Source organism: Ochotona curzoniae, unplaced genomic scaffold (assembly GCF_017591425.1).
Source record: "Ochotona curzoniae isolate NIBS_2020 unplaced genomic scaffold, NIBS_Ocur_1.0 scaffold_1037, whole genome shotgun sequence".
NCBI classification, from domain to species: domain Eukaryota; kingdom Metazoa; phylum Chordata; class Mammalia; order Lagomorpha; family Ochotonidae; genus Ochotona; species Ochotona curzoniae.
In genome coordinates, this window is record NW_024467083.1 from 30,626,843 (window position 1) to 30,648,484 (window position 21,642).

At 52.6% G+C, this 21,642-nt stretch overlaps 1 protein-coding gene across 2 annotated transcripts in view; it reads left to right on the top strand.

Moving 5' to 3' along the window:
• Window positions 1-9,261, top strand: part of SNX27 (sorting nexin 27) — an 83,429-nt gene extending 74,168 nt beyond the window's left edge. The window contains exons 9-13 of one of the 2 annotated variants that reach the window (XR_005885760.1): window positions 3,406-3,555; window positions 3,751-3,879; window positions 4,219-4,278; window positions 5,463-7,266; window positions 7,323-9,261. Coding sequence is in view for 1 of the 2 variants with exons in the window: in XM_040999387.1 (XP_040855321.1) it covers window positions 3,406-3,555; window positions 3,751-3,879; window positions 4,219-4,278; window positions 5,463-5,510 (387 nt within the window). In the remaining variant the exon portion in view is untranslated. Of the gene's footprint in view, window positions 1-3,405; window positions 3,556-3,750; window positions 3,880-4,218; window positions 4,279-5,462 lie in introns of both variants that reach the window. The other variant, XM_040999387.1, reaches the window with a different exon arrangement.
• Window positions 9,262-21,642: the final 12,381 nt, after the last annotated feature.

Genomic DNA, 21,642 nt, shown 5'->3' on the forward strand with positions numbered 1-21,642 from the left:
TTGCTGCTGATTAAAACCCAGGAGTTCTCCTCTGTTCCCTCTCACCCTCTTCCGTCGTATTTAAAAATGGAGAGTGGAGGACCCGGCGCGGTGGCCTAGCAGTTGAAGTCCTCGCCTTGAACGTGCCAGAATCCATATGGGTTCTAATCCCGGCAGCTCCACTTCCCATCCAGCTCCCTGCTTGTGGCCTAGGAAAGCAATCGAGGACGGTCCAAAGCCTTGGGACCCTGTACCCGTGTGGGACACCCAGAGGAAATTCCTCCCTCCTGGCTTTGGATCGACACAGCACCGGCTGTTGCAGTCACTTGGGGAGTGAATCATCAGATGGAAGATCTTCCTCTCTATCTCTCCTCCTCTCTGTAGATCTGACTTTCCAATAAAAATAAATCTTTAAAAAAAAATGTAGAGTGGAGTCAGATGACAAGAGGGGGATATGAGAGAAGAAAACCAATGTGCTTGGCGTGTCATGGCTCTGACCCTGTCCCTGTATTCTTGCTAATCTTTTATGATTTTTCACCTACACAGTTGCTGTTATTTTACCATGGCAGAGATGCAAAGCAGAGCCTGCGTGAGAGGAATTTTTCTCCTAAGCCCTCAAGCCTTCTCACACAGTGCCTGATAATAATAGCAGTGGTCTTAAGTGCCATTCACCGGTGCCTGAGCTGTAGGCTGCCTGAGTCCTTGCTTGTGTTTGTGTGCCCTTCCTCCTCTCCCCGGAAGGCAGGAGGCAGCTTGCCTGTATCCTCATCTCCCTAGCAGCCATTGTCTTCTCTTCAGCATTTAGCACCTGTAAGCCCTGCTCGTTCTGTGCCACACAGCCGGCGTGTGGAGGCAGAGGCTGCCTGCTTGTTTCCTAGGCCATCCTGGGAGGACTCGGGCTTGGAGTCCCCTTATCTTCCTCTCCTGTTTCTCTTCTATTTTCCCCTTCATCTCCTTTCACTCTCTCCCATCTTGACTCTAAAGTACCACGTTGAAGAAAAGACGGGCCAGTCTAAGGGTGGAGGAGAACAGACGTAGTACTAGCAGTGCTAGCCTGAGTGATGCAGAGACATTGGGTACATCTGTCTCTCATACCTGGCAGAGTTGGGTCGGCCTCTGGCTTTTTAAAGAGAAATGGAAATGGGCACTGGCTCATGTCCCAGCCATTCCGCTTCCTTCCCACTCCCTGCTGGGAAAGCAGCAGAGGATGACCCAAGGCCTTGGCTCCCTGTACCTACATGAGAGACTCCCTCCCCCCCAAGAAAGATCCTGGCTTCAGACTGGCCCAGTTCCAGCCATTGCGGCCACTTGGGGAATTAATCAGCAGATGAAAGATTCTCTTTCTCTGTAGCTCTACCTTTCCGATTAAAAAAATTAAAATTTATTTATTTTTATTACAAAGTCAGATTTACAGAGATAAGGAGAGACAGAGAGAAAGATCTTCCATCCACGGGTTCACTCCCCAAGTGGCTACAACAGCCTGTGCTGAGCTGATCAGGAGCCAGGAGCTGCTTCCGGGTTTTCCACGCGGGCGCAGGGTCCCCAGGCTTTAGGCCGTCCTCCACTGCTTTCCCAGGCCAGAAGCAGGGAGCTGGATGGGAAGTGGAAGAACCAGGATACAAACTAATGCCCATATGGGATCCTGGTGCATGTAAGGCAAGGACTTTAGCCACTAGGCTACCATGCCAGGCCCCAAAATATTTAAAAATAGAAAACAAAACAAACAAATAAAAAAACAACTATAGAAACATACTGAAGACCTTTGGGACAGTGGGGCTGCACTGGGAACTGTCCGGTGAATGAAAAGAACAGAGGCCTAGACGTTCAGCGTGACTTCTTGCTGGTTATGCTGTTTATTACTGTGAGCACAGGTAGTCTTTTATTCTAGGTGTCTGTAAAATGATTAATTTGAAAAATCTGTTTTGGCTTCAGCATTTTATAAGTATGAGATTTGGACAGGTTGACTGTTATCATGGTCAACAGTAATTTCTGATTTAAAAAGTTCAGAGTACATTAGATTCCCATTCCTTAGGAACTCTGGAAGTCGACCAGACTAAAGGACATTGTGAGTTCCCTCTTAGCCCTTGGTGACTGTCTCTTCTAGTTTTCATTTGTGCATTTAAACTATTTTAATGCATTCATTGTGTTTATTTGAGACACATTTTGAAAGGATCCAGGGAGGCAATCTGTAATAGTAGGAAGCTGGAATCAGGAGAGGAACCAGTTACCCAGGTCCTCGGAACTGACTGTCCCAACTAGTATCTTAATTGCTAAGCCAAGTACCTGCCACGTGTAGTGGTTTTTGTTGTTCTTTTTGTTGTTTTGTTTTAACTGGGAAAGGGGGAATCTAAAGAATGAAGGTAGGGGGCCCGGCAGCGTGGCCTAGCAGCTAAAGTCTTTGCCTTGAACATCCCGGAATCCCATATGGGCGCCAATTCTAATCCTGGCAGCCCCACTTCCCATCCAGCTTCCTGCTTGTGGCCTGGGAAAGCAGTCAAGGATGGCCCAAAGCCTTGGGACCCTGCAGCCTTGTGGGAGGCGCAGAAGAGGCTCCTGGCTTTGGATTGGCTCAGCTCCAGCCATTGCCGCCCCTTGGAGAGTTAATTACTGGATGGAAGACTTCCTCTATGTCTCTCAGAGTCTTGTTCTAATTTTAGAATTGGTGTGAAAGGCTGGCGTTGAGGCATAGCAGGTAAAGCCACCACCTGCAATGCCAGCATCCTCTGTGGGTGCCAGTCCATGTCCTGGCTGCTGCACTTCTGACCTAGCTCCCTGCTGATGGAATGGGAAAGCAGCAGAGGATGGCCCAGGTGCTTGGAGCCCGGCACCCAAAATGGGAAACCTGGCCCCATCATGGGCATTGCTTGCCATTGTGGTCATTTGGGAAGCAAATCAGAGAATGGAAGGTCTGTCTGTTCCCTTTTCTCTCTGTAACTATTTCAAGTTAAAAAAAAAAAAAAATTGCATCTTAAAAACAGGTGGAACAGATGTGAGACCAGAGGCTAAGTTCTTGGTTGGATGAGAACATTCTCTTGGGCCATCTCAAGCATGTTTTTTTTTTTTTTAAATCTATTTATATGAAAGGCAGAATGAGAGGGAAAGACAATTCTTCCATCAGTGGTTCACTTTCCAAATGGCCACAATGCCCTAAACTAGACCAGGCCAAAGCCAGGAGCCATGAACTCCATCCAGTCTCCCACATAAGTGGCTTGGGCCCAGTACTTGAGTCATCTTTGCTGCCCTCCCAGACACATTATCAGGGAGCCGGATAGGAAGCAGAGCAGCCAGGACTCAAATTGATGCTCTGCTATGAGATGCTGGCATTGTAGGCAACGTCTTCCCTTGCTGAGCTGCAGCGCCGGCCCCCTTAGCCACCCTCCATCCTGGTTGAGGCCCATAGTAACACTTTCTCTCCTTTACTCCTAGTACCTCAACATGCTAAGGACTTGTGAGGGCTACAATGAAATCATCTTCCCCCACTGTGCCTGTGACTCCCGAAGGAAGGGACACGTTATCACGGCCATCAGCATCACGCACTTTAAGCTGCATGCCTGCACTGAGGAGGGACAGCTGGAGGTGAGAGTGCAGCCCCGGGGTCCTTGGAGGCACTCTCCATTGCTCCGTCTTAACTGCGGAAGGGAATTGGGCACCACAGCCTCTGCCTGACACGGTGCAGATGGACGTCTCCATCCATTTCACTCCTGCTGCCGGGCTCCCCAGCACTCTCCAACTCAAACCCCAGATCTCACCCTCCTGTTGTGAACTTTTTAGAACCAGGTGATAGCATTCGAATGGGATGAGATGCAGCGATGGGACACGGATGAAGAAGGAATGGCCTTCTGTTTTGAATACGCACGGGGAGAGAAGAAGCCGCGATGGGTGAAGATCTTCACACCATATGTGAGTAGGAGATGGGAGGCCTACTTGGGGAAAGTGCAGCACACTGGAGGTTCTCCCTGCGCTCTGGATGGAGAGAAGGCAGGGGCAGTAGCTGTCTGGATGTCTGTCGGCATCCACCAGGCAGAGCTTCAGCTAGGATTGGCCGGGTCACATGCTGCTAGATTCCTGGTTACCACTAGAAGGAGCCAGAGGCCAAGAAGTGAGTCACGCTGGCCTTGCGTGGCACTTGTCAGGGTTTTCCTCCAGCCTGAGCCATAGTTCTAAGGTGTGGCCTCCCTGCGTGCATGGTGAGAAATCACTCAATGCTAGCAGCCTTTCCTTCTCGCTTTTGTCTTCCAGTTCAATTACATGCACGAATGCTTTGAGAGGGTGTTCTGCGAGCTCAAGTGGAGAAAAGAGGTAATTCTAAGTAACTGTTGCAGTCACTTTGTCATTTTTTAAAATGCATTTAGATTTTGTAGGCCTAAGGCAAAATGCCTGGGACCCTTTGCTCCATTTCGGTAGTTCTAGGTCTGTTAGAGCCGGACTGTTCCCTGTGAGCCAGCACCTTGTTCTAGCGAGGCTGACCTCTGGGTGGTGAGCGGCTGTGCGTGCAAGGCCAGCTTCCTCCCTGCTGCAGAGAGCGAGCCTTGGCCGTGGACTGTCCCCTCGCTCACACCTGCTGTCCCTGCTGGTGGTGACCTCGCCCTCCAAGGTGCTCCCAGCCCAGAGGGGCAGAGGGGCAGCTATCCTGTGCTCCTGTTGCACATGACAGAATCTTTGTAGCTAACCCGGAAGGAAGGTGGCCATGCACTGTTGCTGTCTTCCTGTCTTCCTGGAGCAGAAGCTGGACGATCTTAAATAATTAGCTGGTTACTCTCAAAAAAAATCCGAGGATCGGGAGGCAAAGTCAAGAACATTAAAAAAGTTTTTTAATATGTTTTTCTTTTTTTAAAGTATGTTTTGTTTTAAGATTTATTAATTATTTTTATTGGAAAGGCAGATATACAGAGAGGAGAGACAGTGAGGAAGATCTTCCATCCGATGATTCACTGCCCAAGTGAGCGCAACGGCTGGAGCTGAGCCAATCCAAAGCCAGGAGCCCAGAGCTGCTTCCGGGTCTCTCACGCGGGTGCACGGTCCCAAGGCTTTGGGCCGTCCTCGACTGCTTTCCCAGGCCACAAGCAAGGAGCTGGATGGGAAGTGTGGCTGCTGGGATTAGAACCAGGGCCCATATGGGATCCTGGCGCGTTCAAGGCAAGGATTTTAGCTGCTACACTATTGCGCCAGGCCCAAAAATGTGTATTCTTAATAGAGCACTAAGAGCCTTGGGCTGAGAGAGTTATATCTGGGTTTTCTTCCAGCTTTTTCTCTCTGCAACTCCATAGATCTGTTTGGGGTTTTTTGTTGTTGTTTGTTTTTTTCTTTTGTAATGCAGAGAGACTGAACCAAATGATTAATGACCCAGGTCCCTCCCACATCTCCCCAACTGTAATGTTAGGTGACAAGCAGCCAAGCAGACACCATAGTCCAGCTTGGCCCCTTGAGCTTGCTTGAGAGGAGGTGTGTCTGCCCAATAACCCTCTCCTTTTTTTCCCTTGCAGAACATTTTCCAGATGACGAGGTCACAGCAGAGGGATGTAGCCACCTAGCCTTTCCTTGTCCCCTGCCCTTCCCTTCGCCCTCATTTTCTCATTCCCTTCAGCTCCCGTGTCAGAGTAACCATTAACCGAGAAGAAGAGAAATAGGAAAGAAATCCCGATGTCAAAGAGCCCTAAACTAAATCTCATTAATAACCCCCTCCGAAGGTCACGTCTCTGGACTTGAGCAGCTGGTAGAGAACGACAGATTGGCAGCACCACGAGTCCACCCGAGCTAAGACAGGCAAAGGAGGAAGGCGTCCTTGCCCTCCCGCCTGGGCCTCACACCCACAGACTCTCCTTGTACTATATTTTTAAAACTGGAACTATGAACTTCATCCATTTGCACTGTTCAGACATATATATGTATGTATGTAAAAATTATATATACATAAATTAGCTGCACGTATATACATATATATATTTCTTTTTAAATTTCATATTGATGGCAGTACCTTTTTTAGCTTGTGTTTTTACACACCTTTCACTAGATAATTCATGACCTCTCTCTTGCTCTCTTTATTTTGAAACAAACTTTAAAAAGAAAAAAAAAAAATTACAGGGAAAAATACCTCTCCTCACGAAGGACTCGAAAAGTTTACAACCTGCTGGGGTTCCCCCCACCACCACCACACTTTTTTTGTCTCGAGCGCAGATTCGGGCCCACGGGTCACCGTAGAGTCCAAGGAGTAAGGGGCATGGTTCCCTCGCCGGGCCAGAGGGTGCAGGGGAGGCGGGAGGCGCTTCCCGAGGCGGCCAGGCTCTGGATGCCCGGCTCAGCCCCGTCCACGGCCCTCCAGCCGCATCGTGCGTCATCTCCTTCCTGCATCCCAAAGGCCTCTGGGTTGCCGTCTCAGCTGGCCCAAGGTGGAGTCGAGGTGGGCTCAGGAGGTTGGTGCCTCAGGACCCCGTGGGAGAACATGTCCCCGTGGCTGTTTCACATGTCCCTGCCTTTTCTGCAGCAGGGAGGGTCTTATGGACCAAAGTTAGAGCCAACACCTCAGGCACAAGGCTGGACAAATACAGGGCAAAGGAAGGAAGAGATGCCCTGCGTACATGAGATGAGGTTTTAACTATGCCCATCCCTGACCAGTAGCCACCTGTAACTATTTACATTTTTGTGACTTCCTTAGCCAGCAGTGTTGAGGAGGGATCTGATACCTGATAATATCATCAAGGCCTTAGGAAACTTGGAGCAAGGCCATGTTCTGTGCCAGCCAAACCATAGCCCCAGCGGAGGTCTCAGGAAGGAGCAGTGGGCACATGGTTGATCAGGAGTGAATCTCCACCTTCTGGTTGCAGGGAGACTGAAGGAAAGCCTTCCTTTTCCCTTGAAAAGTTTCTTATCTGATCTTGCAGTTAGGCCTCTGAGACCCAACACCAAATGCCCCTGTCAGAGGCCAGGACTGATGGGGGCAGGGCAGCCCCTCAGCCGAGTGGCTGTTCCAGGACTGGCCAGGGCAGGGCAGTCCCCCAGCTGCATGGCTGTTCCCGCAGGAGCACTAAGGCCCAGAGGCAACCAAACACATCTTTGATCCTTTTCTCCACCCTCGCCCATTCTCCAGCTTCTAAACAAGAAGCGCCGTGCTGTGGTGTCTTGTGCTCTGTCTCGTCCGAGGGCAGTCCACGTGTGGCCGACTCCTAGAGCAGCACTGGGGTGGTTGAAAGTTTGTTTTTTTGTAGCTTGTTTGTGCCCATCATTGCAAGGCCAGCTTTCTACCACTCTTGCTCTGTCATCCTGGCTGCTGCTGCTGCTGGCCCCAGGGAGGTGTGGCCCAGCGAGCGCATCCTCCCACCCCCCCACGCACAGCCCCTCCAGCCCAGGTGGGACCCAGAGTGCGAAGCATTGGACAGAGCACCGCGGCTTTCCAATTGATAAAAGTGATGCGTGAATTGAAGACTTTGACACAGAATCAATGCTTTCTTTTGGCTTAAATGAATTTAATAATGAGCCAAAGGACCCTGAAAAAGAAGATATATTGATTTTCCACTCCAAGATGCTAAAGAGGCTTTCGGCACTGGCTTTGTTGAAGCTCTTAACGATTGCAGCAATTAGCTCCTACTGCCTGCTGGAGGGAGGGCAAGGAGCAAGCCTGAGGGTTCGGTCACAGTGGGTGCACGTGCGAGCCTCCAGCCAGGAGACCCAGGGGTTTGGAGGCCCCTGAGAGTGGACAGATGGTGCTGGGTTCCCCTCCTGGTGTACCATTCACTGGGTGCTTGGGCGAGGGGCGCCCTAGGTAGCTGGCCTCTTGGCAGAATCTAGTAGCGGTATTGGCTTGAGCCTGTCGCACTCAAGCAGCACCCAGCAGCAGTAAGGCAGTGGGGAGGAGGGAGCCCCAAAGGGGCGGCCCCTTCTCTTCTGGCCTGCTGCAAGCCCCCCAGTGGTGATGTGGAGGTCGCTGTGGCTGGGCAGGGCCATGGGATCCCAACCCCCTTTGCATGAAGCAGTGTCCTCTGTGACTCTCCTTCCTCCCCCCAGCCCCCATCATTCACTTCAGTCCTGGCTTCCCCCCAGGGAGGCTCCTACCCAGGTTTCTTCTGCAGTTTGTCCCTGAGAAAGGGGAACCCCCTGCGGAGTCAGCATTATCTTCCTGGTCTGCCGTGGCCAGTCCCTGCACGTGTGTTTCTAGTCTCTGTGGCCAAAGGCCGGAGCTGTTCACATACCAGGAGGAAGCCCAGGTCGTGAGACACCTGCCCCTGCAGGAAGGGTCCCCTGGGCAGGGCTCCAGGCCCACCATATTTTGTAGTTTTATTCTAGTCTCCATTTTCTCCCCTCCCCTCGTCCCAGGCCTGAATTCAGCACAGGTCACATGTGTGTGCACACGTGCTCGGGACAGCTTCTAGGCCTGGCCAGAGCGCCCAGGGAGGAATTGGATGACTGTCCTAGTACCCTCCGACCTGGCCCAGTTGTCGCATCCCTTAACTCCGCAGGCCAGTCGCTTTGGGTTCTGCCCTGCTATAGTTCCAGCCCCATTGCCTGGAGCAGCAGCATGGGGTCCTGACAGGTGATAGCATCTGTCTGCATGAGTTTGCCCACCGTGGGCCTGGCCCCCAGGAGGCAGTTGTATGGGGGCCCGCCCCATCCCCACCCGGTGATTTGTCATCTCTAGCTGGCATGGACTCTGTGTACTCATGGGTCCGCTCAGAGCATGTGGTGTCCTACACCCTCCGCATGCTACGGATCCTTTGCCAGCCTCACCCGGGCAGGTCAGCCTCCCTTTGGAGGGAGGCCATGTGGCTACAGGAAGGAGGTGGGGAGGAAGAGAGAACAGAGGCAGCAAGTGTGCTGTTGTTGCAGCACCCTGCCTTTCAGCTCTATCTTCCTCATCACCTACGCCCGAGCACAGCCAGCCAGGCCTCATTCATGCCGACAGCTGCAGCTCCGTTGCCACAGGCCGCGGGGTGAGCAGGCACAGAAGCCGCCAGGGCAGGGGCGCGGGCTGGGGCGCTTGCCCAGCTGCTAAACCAGGCACCGATTGTCTGTCATGCGCCTCTGGTAAGCCAATGAACTGGGCTTCAGTTTTTCCCAGGCCATACACACTTTTAATTTATTTGAGAGAAACTCTAATTGTATTTTCACTGCAGTATCTTGTATTTTTTATTTGTGATTTTAAGAAATGTGAAACGAAAATACACAGACACATAATGGCTAACAGTGTTTCTTTCATTCCTTGTTCTAGAGCTAACCACTCTAAAATTGTTTGGTAATGTCACTTAGTGTAATTAATTGTAACATATTCTTTTAAATAAATTGATTTATTGATGAAACAATTCTCTGGTTTCCTAGACGACAAATCCTCTGGGCTGTGTGGGAAGACGTGCAGGGGGGTCATGGAAACTGGAGTGCTGACGGTCAGTCTGAAGGAGGCGGGGAGGGGGGGGAATCAGGAAGCCTCGGGGGGGAGGGGGTGGGAAGGCCTTTTCCCTGAGCTCCCAGGGAGTGGCGGGGAGGCTGACGAGGACCCCATCTGCTAGCCCGCAGGAAACCCTGTGACCAGTTCACGCACCCCTCTCTAGCCTCCTGGCTGAGCCTTGGGGCAGAGCTCCACCCTGTCCCCTGCCCCCTCTTTACTGTGCTCAAAAAGGCCAGAAGCTCCCTCGGGAATGCACAGCCCAGCCCTGGGAGCTGTGGGTGCCTGTACCCCTCCTTGGCCCAGCCCTGCATGGCCCTGGCTTCCCCAGGGTCCCCCATGTTCTCAGGATTGCCCGCTCCCCTAGATAGAGTTTGGCATTTGGGGTGGGACAATCTTATCTTTACAACTCTTCATTGAAAAGTGATGTCTAATCTCTGATGATCCTATGAGCGAGGAGGAGTGGCCGTTTGGGGACAGATATTCAAAAAATACAAGCATGGAACATTTGGAATCTGAATAATATCCCTGTGATAATGGGAAAACATTCGCTACATTAGCAAAGAGAGGATTCATAGGGAGATGGAAAGCAGACTCCAGCAGTGGACATTCTGGGAAATGTGTGGCATCCTGTCAGATCCCGCGGCTGACAAGGAAGCGGGGGGGGGGGGGGGGTGCCCTGTGTTGCTCCCAGCCCTCGGGGAGCAGGCCCTCTCAGGTGGCCACCAGACAGCTGGGGAGGCTTGCATGGCCTTGGCACTAGAGAAGGAGTAAGAAAGCAAGCCTGGGGCCATTATAAAGAACTTTATGAAGAAAATGAATGGGTTATTTTTTGGTTTTAAATAATTTATTTTATTTTTGATGATGTTTACATAGTTGAGAAGGATGCATGCCCATGTGGACCACTGATTAGAGTTTGAAGAGTCGAGGAATGAGGGAAAATAGATGACAACAGTTTCCAATTTTTTTTTTAAAGATTTGTTTTTATTGGAAAGGCAGATATACAGAGAGAAAGAGAGACAGAAAGAAAAATCTTCTGTCTGATGATTCACTCCCCAAAGCGGCCGCAACAGCTGGAGCTGAGCCGATCCAAAGCCAGGAGCCAGGAACTTCTTCCAGGTCTCCCATGGCTTTGGGCCATCCTAAACTGCTTTTCCAGACTGCAAGCAGGGAGCTGGATGGGAAGCAGGGCTGCCGGGATTGGAACTGGCACCCATATAGGATCCTGGCACGTGCAAAGCAAGGACTTTAGCCACTAGGCTACCATGCTGGGCCCTTGTTTTCAATTTTTTTCTTGTATCTGGGAGGAGGAGAAAATGGGAGAAAGCCACTCCCAGCATCCTAAACCCATCAGTACCTGCAAATAGGAGACCACTCTGTCATCCTAGGATTCCTGATGTGTAACATATTCCAAGGTTTAAGTGGTTGCAGTAGTTCTGAGCAGCTGTTGATTTTGTTGCTCCAAGGTTGAGGAAATCTTTCCAAGGTCCATTGGCTGACGTAGTCCACTTAGAGTCTCCATTCTCCCAGATACTTGCTCTTCAAAGCTTGTCCAATTTGTTCCCTCCATGGTACTAGACATCCTCTGTAGGCCTCAGTGAACTGTCATGTCACCCATGTGCACCTGGGCATGCCATCCACTGCACAGGCTTCAGCAATTGAGGCCCACTTTAGCACATGCACTCCACAGTCAGATCCTGTGATTTTCACTATGGTTGGAGTTTTGGGTCCAGCAGTCTAGTTTGAGGTGGGGGCTCCCCAAAGAAACCTTGCCTAAGGTGACCCCAGACCTGCTCCTGTGTGTGCCAGCCCTTGCAGGGTCTAGCTCAATCTGTCACACACATCAGCCTGCACACACTGGTAGGCTGCAGTTGCCTGGTGAGTTCTGTCTCCAGCCCCATCTCGCACAAACCAGTGGATGCTGCACAGCACACACCCAGCCCTCATATACACCAAAAGGAACTGCAGCTAGTAGGAGTAACTCCCAATAACCCCCACCAGGCCCTCCCTCAGCCCTGGTTCCTCTGCATGCTGATATGTGTAGAGTGGTCCAGTCTGTCCTGCATCCCATTCAGCTCTTGTACACATCATTGGGTGCTGCAGTCTAGCTCGGCCCAACCGATCCCACTATCCAACCCACACTTATGCCAGAGGGTGCTACTCTCTGTCCAGCCTGACTCACCCCCCAGCTCTACTTTTCATGCTTAATAGTGGAAGCTGCAGCCTATCCGAGGGGTGCCCACAATTTCCCTATTAGGCTCACTCCCAGCCCTGGAGCTTGTGCTTTTCAGATGGTTCTGTGGTCTAGCCTGACAGGACTTGCCCCCATTCCCAGCACCTCTAGCCGATGCAATAGCAAAGCCCAACCAGCCTGCACTTATCTGGCTCATGCATGCACCGGTAGATATCATCATTTAGCCCAGTCTGGCTCTTCCCATTGACCCGGCTCACATGCAGGCCAATGGGCTTTGTAGCCCTGCCAAGCCTGGTCCACCCCCAATCCCAGCTCATGCTCACCAGCAGAGCAGTGACTTAGCAAGAGTCTCCACAGCCCCCCTGTTGGGCTTGTCCCCCTTTCCTGGCTCTTACCGTCGATGTGCTGATGGGTGCTGCAGGCTGGCTTGGTCCAGCCTTCCCCCTGTTCCAGCTCAAGCTAGTGGGTGCTGCAGCTTAGCCCAGCCTGGCAGTCCCCAATCTTGGCCTTAATGTGAACTGGCTGGTGTTGTGTCCCAACCTAGCCTGTTCCATACCCCATCCTGGTTCGCACATCTGCCAGTGGGTGCTATGAACTGGCCCAGCAGAGCCCACCCCCAGGATTTGACCCACAGGTATGCCAGTGGGTACTGTAACCTGACCTGATCAGGCTATTCCCAATTCCCCAAGCTCCTCTATCAGGTCACCTCCCAGTTGCAGATCTCGCACACACCAGTGAGTTATTGGATCATCCTGACTCAGGCTACCTCCTATCCTGGCAGGAACAGTGGCCTAGCCCAACGAGCCCACACCCATTCAAGCTCTGTTGTTGGGTGCTGCAACCCAGCCCCACCTAGCCACCCCCAGACCCAGCTATCACATGGCTCAGCAGGTGCCGTGATGTAGCCCAGCCTGTCTTCCACACACTTTGGCTCTTGCAGGCACCAGTGGGTGGAGGGTAGCCCAGTCTGGCATACCTCAGACCCAGTTTATACCTATGTCAAGAGTGCTGCAGCCATGTCCAGTCCAGTTCGCCACCTGCATTCTGGCTCTTACACTCACCAATGGGAACCGCAGCCTAGCTAGGGGCATTCCCTTGGCTCCCCAACCAGTCCCACACTCAGCCACAGATCTTGCACATTCTGGTGGTTGCTCTGTCCCAGCCTGGCATAGCCCATCCACTATCTTGGCCTTTGCCACCGGATGCTACAATCTGGCCTGGCCTACCCCGAGTCCTAACTCTTGTTGGTAGGTGCTGCAATACAGCCCTGCCCAGCCTGCCTCCATCCCTGGCTTTCATGCAAACCAGTAGATTGTGATAGCCTAGCCTGGCATGGCCCACCTGCATACCATCCTGGCTTCTGCACATGCCAGTGTGCTACGGTTTGGCCCAGTTTACCCCTCCCCCGAGAGCCAACCCACACATCTATGGCCAAAAGGAGCAGCTTTGCCCAGCCTGATCAACACTCAGTCCTGATTCATGCTCACCTGCAGGAGCTACAGCCCACCAGGAGAGTTCTAGTTCCCCATTCCCAGACACAGAGCTCACACATGCCAGCAGGTGCTCACACAGCTTACCTGACATGCCCCAGTCAGTCAATCTTTGTATATGTTGGTGGATGTTGGAGACTGACCCACCCTATACCTAATTTTGGGTGCACCTGCAGGTGCTACAGCCTGGACCAGCCCTGCCAGATCCCAACCCCAGATGAGTGTTCATGGTCATGCCTAGTTTGGCCCATTACCAGCACTCCCCCAACTCTTGAGCAAACCAGGGGATATTGCAGTCCCACAGGGTGAACCCACATAGCTCCCACAGGCTGTCCCCCCCAGACCCAGTTCTTGCACATGCTGTTTAATTTTATGGCCCAGCCTAATGTTGATCCTTCCCCTGTTCCAACACTCACTGGTGGGTACTGAAGTCTAGTCCTGCCACGCAGGTCTCCTAGCCCTGGCTTTCACGTGCACTGATAGGTGGTGGGCAGTGGTGGTAGATGCTAACTAGCCCAGCTCAGGTTTCCCACATAGGGGGTAGATTGGTTGACCCTGGAAAGTCCTCCAGTTTCCCTCCTCAAAACTTCTCAGTCTCAGCCCCCTTGCTTACCTGCAAGAAGAGTGGTTTGGTTGGTGGAAATCCCCCAGAAGTCATCCCTTATCTCCAACAAAGTCCCTCAGTGGTTTCCCCTCGCACACATTCCATATCTCCTTCCCTGAGCAATCCACAGCCCCCATGCCTACACGTGCACACATGAGTTCCTCAGCCTGGTCTTCCTCTGGTGGGAAGGCATGCCGGCCTGGAGCCCCACTCACCCATCCGGGACCCAAGTGCATGCATGCATGGGTCTCCAGACCTATCTTCAAGCATGCAACCCAGCCTGAGATACTAACCCTCTGCCCACCTGGGACCCAAGCTCAAGTGCAAGTCCCCAGGCCTGGACCACCAGCATACCACACCAGCATGGGACCTTACTCTCCACTTGAGACCCAAGCATATGCATGAGTCCCCAGGCCCTCTGGCTGCCAGCTGCCGAAAATGGTGTTTAAGGTGAATTGTTAAAACGAGCAGGATTTTAACAAGAAGACATTCTGTGTCAATAAACATTGACACAGACCCCATCTACTATGGAAAATGAGAAGAAAAGATACAAGGTTTAGAAAGGGAGGAATTCAACTTGTCCAGAGAACAATGAATAACCCAGTTTGAATAGAACTCTGGTCCTGTCTGTGGATAACATTGAGAGTAAAGCTTCCAAGAGCTTCAAACGCCAGGCTGAGGTACTTTGCTGGACATGAAGAAGGAGGACAGAATCCCTGCCGTCTGTGTGGGAGTGCCAGGGTTCATGCCCTGGCTTCACCTTCCATTCCAGCTCCCTGATAATGGGCACCCTGCGAGGCAGCCACTGACTCGGGTACTTGGGCTCTGCCACCCACATGGGAGACCTAAGTAGAGCTCTGGGTTCTTGGCTCCAGCCTGGCCTGCCCTAGCTGTTGTGGCCATTGGTGAAGTAAACCAGCAGACAGAAGTTCATTTCTTCTCCCTCTTGCTTTCTAATACTTTTTTTTTAAGATTTCTTTTTAGGGCCCAGTGCCATAGCCTAGTGGCTAAGGTCCTCTCTTTGTATGTGCCAGGATCCAATACAGGCACCGGCTTGTATCCCAGGTGCTCCGCTTCCCTTCTAGCTCCCTGCTTGTGGCCTGGGAAAACAGTAGAAAATGGCCCGAAAACTTTGGGACCTTGAACCCATGTGAGAGACCTGGAAGACACTCCTGGCTCCTGGCTTTGGATCAGTTCAGCTCTGGCTGTTGTGGCCATTTGGAGAATAAACCAGCAGATAGAAGATCTTCCTGTCTCTCCTCTCTGTAAAACTTACTTTCCAATAAAAAAATCTTAAAAAAAAAAAAAAAAAGATTTATTTCTATTTGAAAAGCCAGATTTCCAGAGAGAGAAGCAGACACAGAGAGAGGGATCTTCCATCTGCTGCTTCATTCCCCAAATGGGCACAAAGGCCCAAGCTGGGCCAGTCTGAACCTCGGAGCCAGGAACTCCAAGTCTCTCACATGGACACTGGGGCCCAAGCCTGCTTTCCCAAGCACGTCAGTAGGGAGCTGGATCAGGAGTGGATCAGTAGGGTCTCGAATCAGCACTCACATGGGATGCCAGCACCTCATTCAGAGGTTTAGCCTGCTATACCCCACCACTAGTCTCTCCATTATTAAGAGAGACGAGCAAAGTTTTGCCGCTTTTGTTTCTCATCAGCTGCAATCTAGAAAGACTGATGTTTCAGGATACAACATAGACAGAAGAATCAATTAAGCACTGCCATGATAATCCAGTTAATAAGAGGAAGCCGTGAAAATTGAAAGTAGGGAAATGAATACGAGAAAAATTGTGGAAGCAAAGTCTTCCATCATTTAACAGCATTGCACTTAGAAATAAAAGGCTCCGAATCACAAGCTTTTTGTCCGTGTGAATGCAAGAAATACTTGACAGTTGAGAGTGGGAAAGGTTTTAGTTGGGGAGATTCAGTGCAGGGGTCCCGTAGTCCTTGCTGGAGTTCCTCACCAGCTTCTAATGTTCTGAGCACGTGGAGGAGCATGGAGAGACTGGAGGGATGGGGGAGGTGGCAGGATGGGGCATCACTCTGCAAGACACACGACTGCCCTCTGAGAGGTACCTGGCTGCTTCAGAGCGCAGTGTGTAGGAGAGCCGGTGGCTGGGAGCAGGGGGGAGGGACAGACTCAGATCAGTGGATCAGCGCTACAGCAGGGGGATGCTGGGGGCTCTGTCCAGGGAGACCAGATGTGAGCCACTCACCAGCAAGGAAGGGATGGGTGAGCAAGTAGAGAGGGAAATCAGATTAGCAGCAGCTACTGGGAGTCCCGTTCATCATGTTGGAGGGAGGGTGCAGCGTGACAGAGGAGCCCTCCTGTGTCAGAGGAGCAGGAAGCTAACTGGGAGGGCAGGCCCGACTGCAGGAGGGGCCTAAAGAAGCTACTCAAGGCCCAGCTGAGTATGAGGATTCCTGTGGTCAAGGCCATGAGGCTTTGACGGCTCAGAGAACTAAAGGGCGAAGGCAGCCCTGGGAGTGTGTGAAGCGGGGAAGTGGAGACGTGTTGTGCTGTGTGCACACTGTGCAAGGCTCCTTTCCCCAGCTGGCCGAGCTCTCCTTGCTGTGGCCTCCCTTACTGAAGGTATTTTTTTTCCCCCAAATGGAGTCTGCTTCCCACAGCTGCAAGGCTCCCTGCAGGCTCGGCAAGGAAGGAGCCAGCGCCTCCTCTGCCTGCAGAAGCTTGTTTCCTTGTCTTCTCTGTGTGCCGCCGTTAACTCCAAATGTTAACAACACAACTCACCTGTTTTCAAGGAAGCAGGCCAGGGGCTGCCACTCAAAGATGCTGCCGAGGAGCTGGGAGACTGCCAGGGAAACAGGAGGAGCCTTCCCCGGCCTGTTCCTGCCTGCCGCCCCTCTTCCCTCCATACCCATATGTCGGTGAGGCCTCAAGAGCCAGGGAAGCCCCCTGGAGGTGCCCAGTAGTCCAAGCCCACCTCCCACCTTTCCAGCCTGACTCACATGTTCTGATGTTGAGCTAATTCAAGGGAAAATTTACAGACACCCAGTACCCTTCCTACACAACTTCTCAATCTCTGACCAGACCCGCGCAAACACTTGCTTCCCGGGGAATCACAACTTCCCGTGCAGTCCACCAAGCCAAGAATCCTGACCTTTGGGGCTGGTACCATGGCATACTAGGCTAAGCTTACACCTATAGCACTGGCATTCCCTAGAGGTGCTGCTTTGTGTCCTGACTGCTCCACTTCCCATCCATCTCCTTGCTTATGGCCTGGGAAGGCAGTGGAGGATGGCCCAAAGCTTTGGGATCCTGAAGACTGAGAACTGCAGGCACCTTAGGACTCACACAGTCCACCTGCTACCTGCAGGGGCCATCAACTAGGTAACCTGATGCTGCCACTGGCAGTCTTTGCCAGGCCAGGTGAATGCCTCGGACAGCCCTGTGGATTTTGGAGTCCTGGCTTCAGATCAGATCATCTCTGACCATAGTGGCCATTTGGGGAGAGAACCAGCAGATGTAAGAAACTCTTTCTGTCCCTCTTGGTCTCTGTAACTTCACCTTTCACATAAAAATTCAATAAATCTTCAATCCTGACCCTGATGAGCAAGGTGCTACTCATGGTCTCTGCCAGCATTTTCCCTGGGAGCAACATCCACAGATGTGCCTCCGAAGTCCTTCACTCTGCACTCCTCTTTTTGATTCTCCTGAGACTGAAGTGGACTACGAAAGGGCAGAAGTGGGGGAAGGGGCAGAGAAGTGGAAGTGGAGGTGAGGCAAGGCGAGATCGGAGCTGGGAAGGTGGGCCAGCTTGCAAGCAGAGTGAGGGTGTCATTGCAGGTAGCTTGCCTGGAAGCAGGGAACCCGTGTACTGTGGAGTCCAAGATTCCACCTGGGTGAGCCTCCTGAGCCTAGCCTGAAAACTGTTCACAGAAGACTGAGAACTGCAGGCACCTTAGGACTCACACAGTCCATCTGCTACCTGCAGGGGCCATCAACTAGGTAGCCTGATGCTGCCACTGGCAGTCTTTGCCAGACCAGGTGAGTGCCTCGGACAGCCCTGTTGACTTTGGAGTCCAGCACACTGGATCCAACACCTCCAGCCTCCTTGACCAGTTTTTTTGATTCCGGGTAAGTTGATTGACCTTCCCTCTCTATACATTTTTTTAAATGTCTTTGAAGTTGATTAAAAGGTAAAATCACACATGTGTGCGCGCACACACACAGGGCATGCCCACGGTGGAGAGGACCAAGAGGGGAGAGTGGGACAGCGGGGAGAGTGAGATAGGGAGACGAGTTTCTGCCTTCCATCCTGTGGGAAGAGACTTTGTCCCTCCGCGTTGCCAGTCTTCTTCACAGGATCTTGGGAAGGAAAACGGTTTCTTGATATCATCCACAAATCTCGGGTAAGGGGAAGTACACCCTGCGGGAAGGGTGGGTGGGATTTGCAAAGAGCAGAGGAAGTGTGGCTTTCAGCTCATGACTAGCTACCTACCAGTCCCATTTCATCCCCTCTTCAGATATTTGACTCAATCTACAAATTGCTAAAAGGTGCAGATTCATCACATCTTCAGTAGTTACTTCCTGTGATTAAGGGCCATAGAGCTTGCCCATCCTGGGTTTGGAACTCTCCTAGCTAATATAATGGATCCTTTTCACAAGGCAGAGAATTTCCACTCAGTGCCAATGGCTATGTTCCCCACGCCTTCATCATTACTCTGATGTTAGTGGCCCCTTGGCACAGGAGTTAACATAAGTGGTCAATCATACAAACATGTGTGCCAAGGCCAGACCGTACATCCATGGGTTCTGGTCCCCTGAGGCTGGAAGTCCTGATGTGTCTGAGAAGAAAAGGTGGGCTGCTTGCTGATGCCAAAAGTCTTTGGTAGGTCTCCCAGCCACAGTGGATGTTGTGGCCTTGCCCGGGGAGCCCTGGCATGCTGGCCCTTCAAGCCCTGTGCCCAGCTCACTCCCAGCAACAGCCCTTGCTCCGACCTTTGGACACAGTGGCCTGGCCTAGTGAATTCCCAGGGTTTTTCAACCCTGTCTACATCAAAAGCCCCCAGCGGGCTCCATCCCAGCCTATAGATCCCGACAAGCAGATGGTGGCTGTCCACTCCCCTACCCTGCCTTTGCAGATTTAAAGAATATGCAATTATGCTGGTACACAAGTGCAGTTAACAGAGTTGGCATGAGCTAGGCCTGCCAGCAATTGGATGCTTTTCCCCCAGCAGTATGCAACTTGCCCAGATACAAAGCAGCCTCGGCTGCAGCAGCTGGGGGTATCTGTAAAATTGTATCGCGCCTTAGAGTGCTATTGTGAAGATAAATGAGGAGCCACACCTGAGGGGCTGAACGAAGCGGTTACTAAGTGGCAGTTAAGCCCAGCACCAGCTCATTGGCCTAGCCACAGGAATGTTGGTCTGACACGTGGGACTACAAGTTCTCTCGGCTGCCACTCCTCCAGCTGTGCCCACTTCTGCAGAACATTCCAGAACAAAACCCCAAAGAAAAGTAAAAAAAATGGGATCATGATGTGGGAAGCAAGCTAAGACCTAGATGCTGCTCAAAAGCAGGGGCTGGGGGTGTCTGGGACCTCCATTAAGATGTTACATGGGGAGTCCACATCCATACTGGAGTTGCTGGGATTGAGGCCTAGCTGGGCTTGTGACCACAGCTGCCTGTTAACACACATCCTGGGAGCCAGTGGATGCTGCCTCAAGAACAGGGGTCCCTGCCCTTTGGAGACCAGAGTTGACCTCCAGGATTCTTGTTTTGACCTGGCACAGACCTCATACAGGCATCTGGAGAGTGGACCAGCGAGTGGAAGATCTCTGTGTCTTTGCCTTTGAGAGAGACAGCAGGGAGACAGAGAGTAGAGAAGTAGATACATGATGGATGGATGGATAGATTTAAAAAACGGACAGCAAGAGCTAGGTCTTCCTTGGTAACATTTTCTTCCCCCAAACTCACTCTTGTCCCTCCCTCCATCTCCACCTTCCAAGACTCTGACTTGATGCTTTTAAAGTTTTTCTTTATTTAGACAGAAAAGACCAACTCTTTCAAAGTAAAATGCAATAAATAAATAAGTTAAGCATAGAGAATCGTCTGAAACTGACTCCCCAGTCTCCCCTCACCACTCCCACCCCCCACCCCACTTTTTTCTCTTTTCCCTTAAAACCTCTTCCTAAAGAAAATGATCAGGTAATAAACCCCTTTGTCCCTCCCACACCCCTCTCCCCAATACCCAAGTACCCCCCAAAGCAAAGGGAGAAATCATGAGAGTGAGAAAAAAACTCCAAGGGCAACATGGTCTCAACTCTCAGTCAGACAGAGAAAGAGAAGAGGAGGGAGTGTGGGCAGTGTTGGTGGGCCCGGGCTCGGGGCGCGGCGGCAACGTTATGTACACGGAGGGGACCAGCAGAGACTGTAAACATTTTTAGGGGTCTAGGGGGAGGTCTTTTCCTCATCAAAGGAGGAGGGTCTCTGTGGTTAACTGGCAGAGAGACAGCCCTCGGCCCCCCACACACACCCTCCGTAGGGGGGCCCTTGGGGGAGGCAGTACGTTTTAGGGCTGGGAGCCCAGCATTCAGGGATATCCTACCTCTAGCTGAGGGGGGAAGGGTGGAGAGGCAGCTTCTGAGAAACCCCTAGTTCAGGAGAGAAGCTGGGGGACAAAGGGGTGGGCCAGTGAGTCTGTGAGACACCCCCCCCCCCATTTCCTGCACAGCCAGCCCAGGCCTGCTGGCAGGGAGGCAGTCCCCACCGGGCCCACTAAGCCCTAGTAGAAGGCAGGCAGCCTGGAACCTTCTAGCCTATTCCTTGCTCCCTCGCAAAGGCCATGAGGGCACCGGGGTTGAGGCAGGAAACAAGTCCCTGGAGCTAGGGATGGCAGCCACAGTCCCAGCAGAGGCTGGGTTAGTAGGACCGGCCGGCCGGCTGGCCTCCTGTGCCCCTTGAAGAGGGGGGCCCCGTCAAGGCCCAGGGCAGATGTGGGAAGAGGATAGGAGGTGCCCCTTCCTCTGGCATCCCAGGACCTGTGAAAGAAGGAGACATGAGTGAAGCCCGAAGAAGCCAGCGGGGAGGCGGCGGCTGCCTGAGGAACCGACCAGCGGCCCCTCCCACCCCAGCCGGGAGAGTGAAGGCCGGGGCTGGAGGAGATGGGCAGACGGCTCCAGAAACCACAGGACATGGGGGTGTGGGTGGGGGACACTTAAACAGCTGGCAGAGAAAAGCTACAAAGATAGAGGCAAAGAACTGAGACCACAGGCAGGCAGAGGAAGAGGCAGGAGGCGCGCGCAAGGTGGGGAGAAACACCTGCAGAAGGATGAGGAGAGAGCAACCGCCGAGAAGGCCCGGGGTGGGGCCGAGGGTGGAGACTCAGGGGTGAAGAGGCCCCAGCTCCCAGACAGCGCTCTTACTCCAAAGGAAGAGAAAAAGAGACACACAGAGAGATGTACAGAACACAGACCACAGTCACCAACCACTGTTGACCAAGCACATCCCGCGAGCTGCCCCCGGCCCTGACCCTGGGCTGGGGGGGCGCTTCCCTCCACGGCCCCCTCCCCAAATAACAAACACTTGGCTCCAAAGACAACACGCTCGTTCCCATGCAACTTACAGGGGCCCGCAGCAGGGGTCCGGGGATGGGGGCTTCAGCCGACAATGGAACGGGCCCTGGGCTGGGGGGCACCCCCAGGGTTGGGGGGGTTAAGCAGCCAGGATTGGGGTGGAAAGGGGAGAAACAGAAAACCGTGGGTATTGTTCTCGGGTTACGTTTCTTCAAGGGTGGGAGGGATGATCCAAAGGAGATTGAGTAAGCATGGTGCAGGGTTTGGTGGCTGTGGGCCTGGGAGTGGCAGCTGGCAATGGGGTGGAAGGGACTGGGCCAGAGGAAGTCACAGGCAGGGCTGTGCCTCCTTCTCCTCCTCCTCCTCCTCTTCTTCCTCCTAAACCAGCAATGCCCCAGGGGTTCAGAGCCAGGGCTCCCCAAGCTGGGCCTGTGGGCTCTCTTCCACCCCCTGGGCTACTTG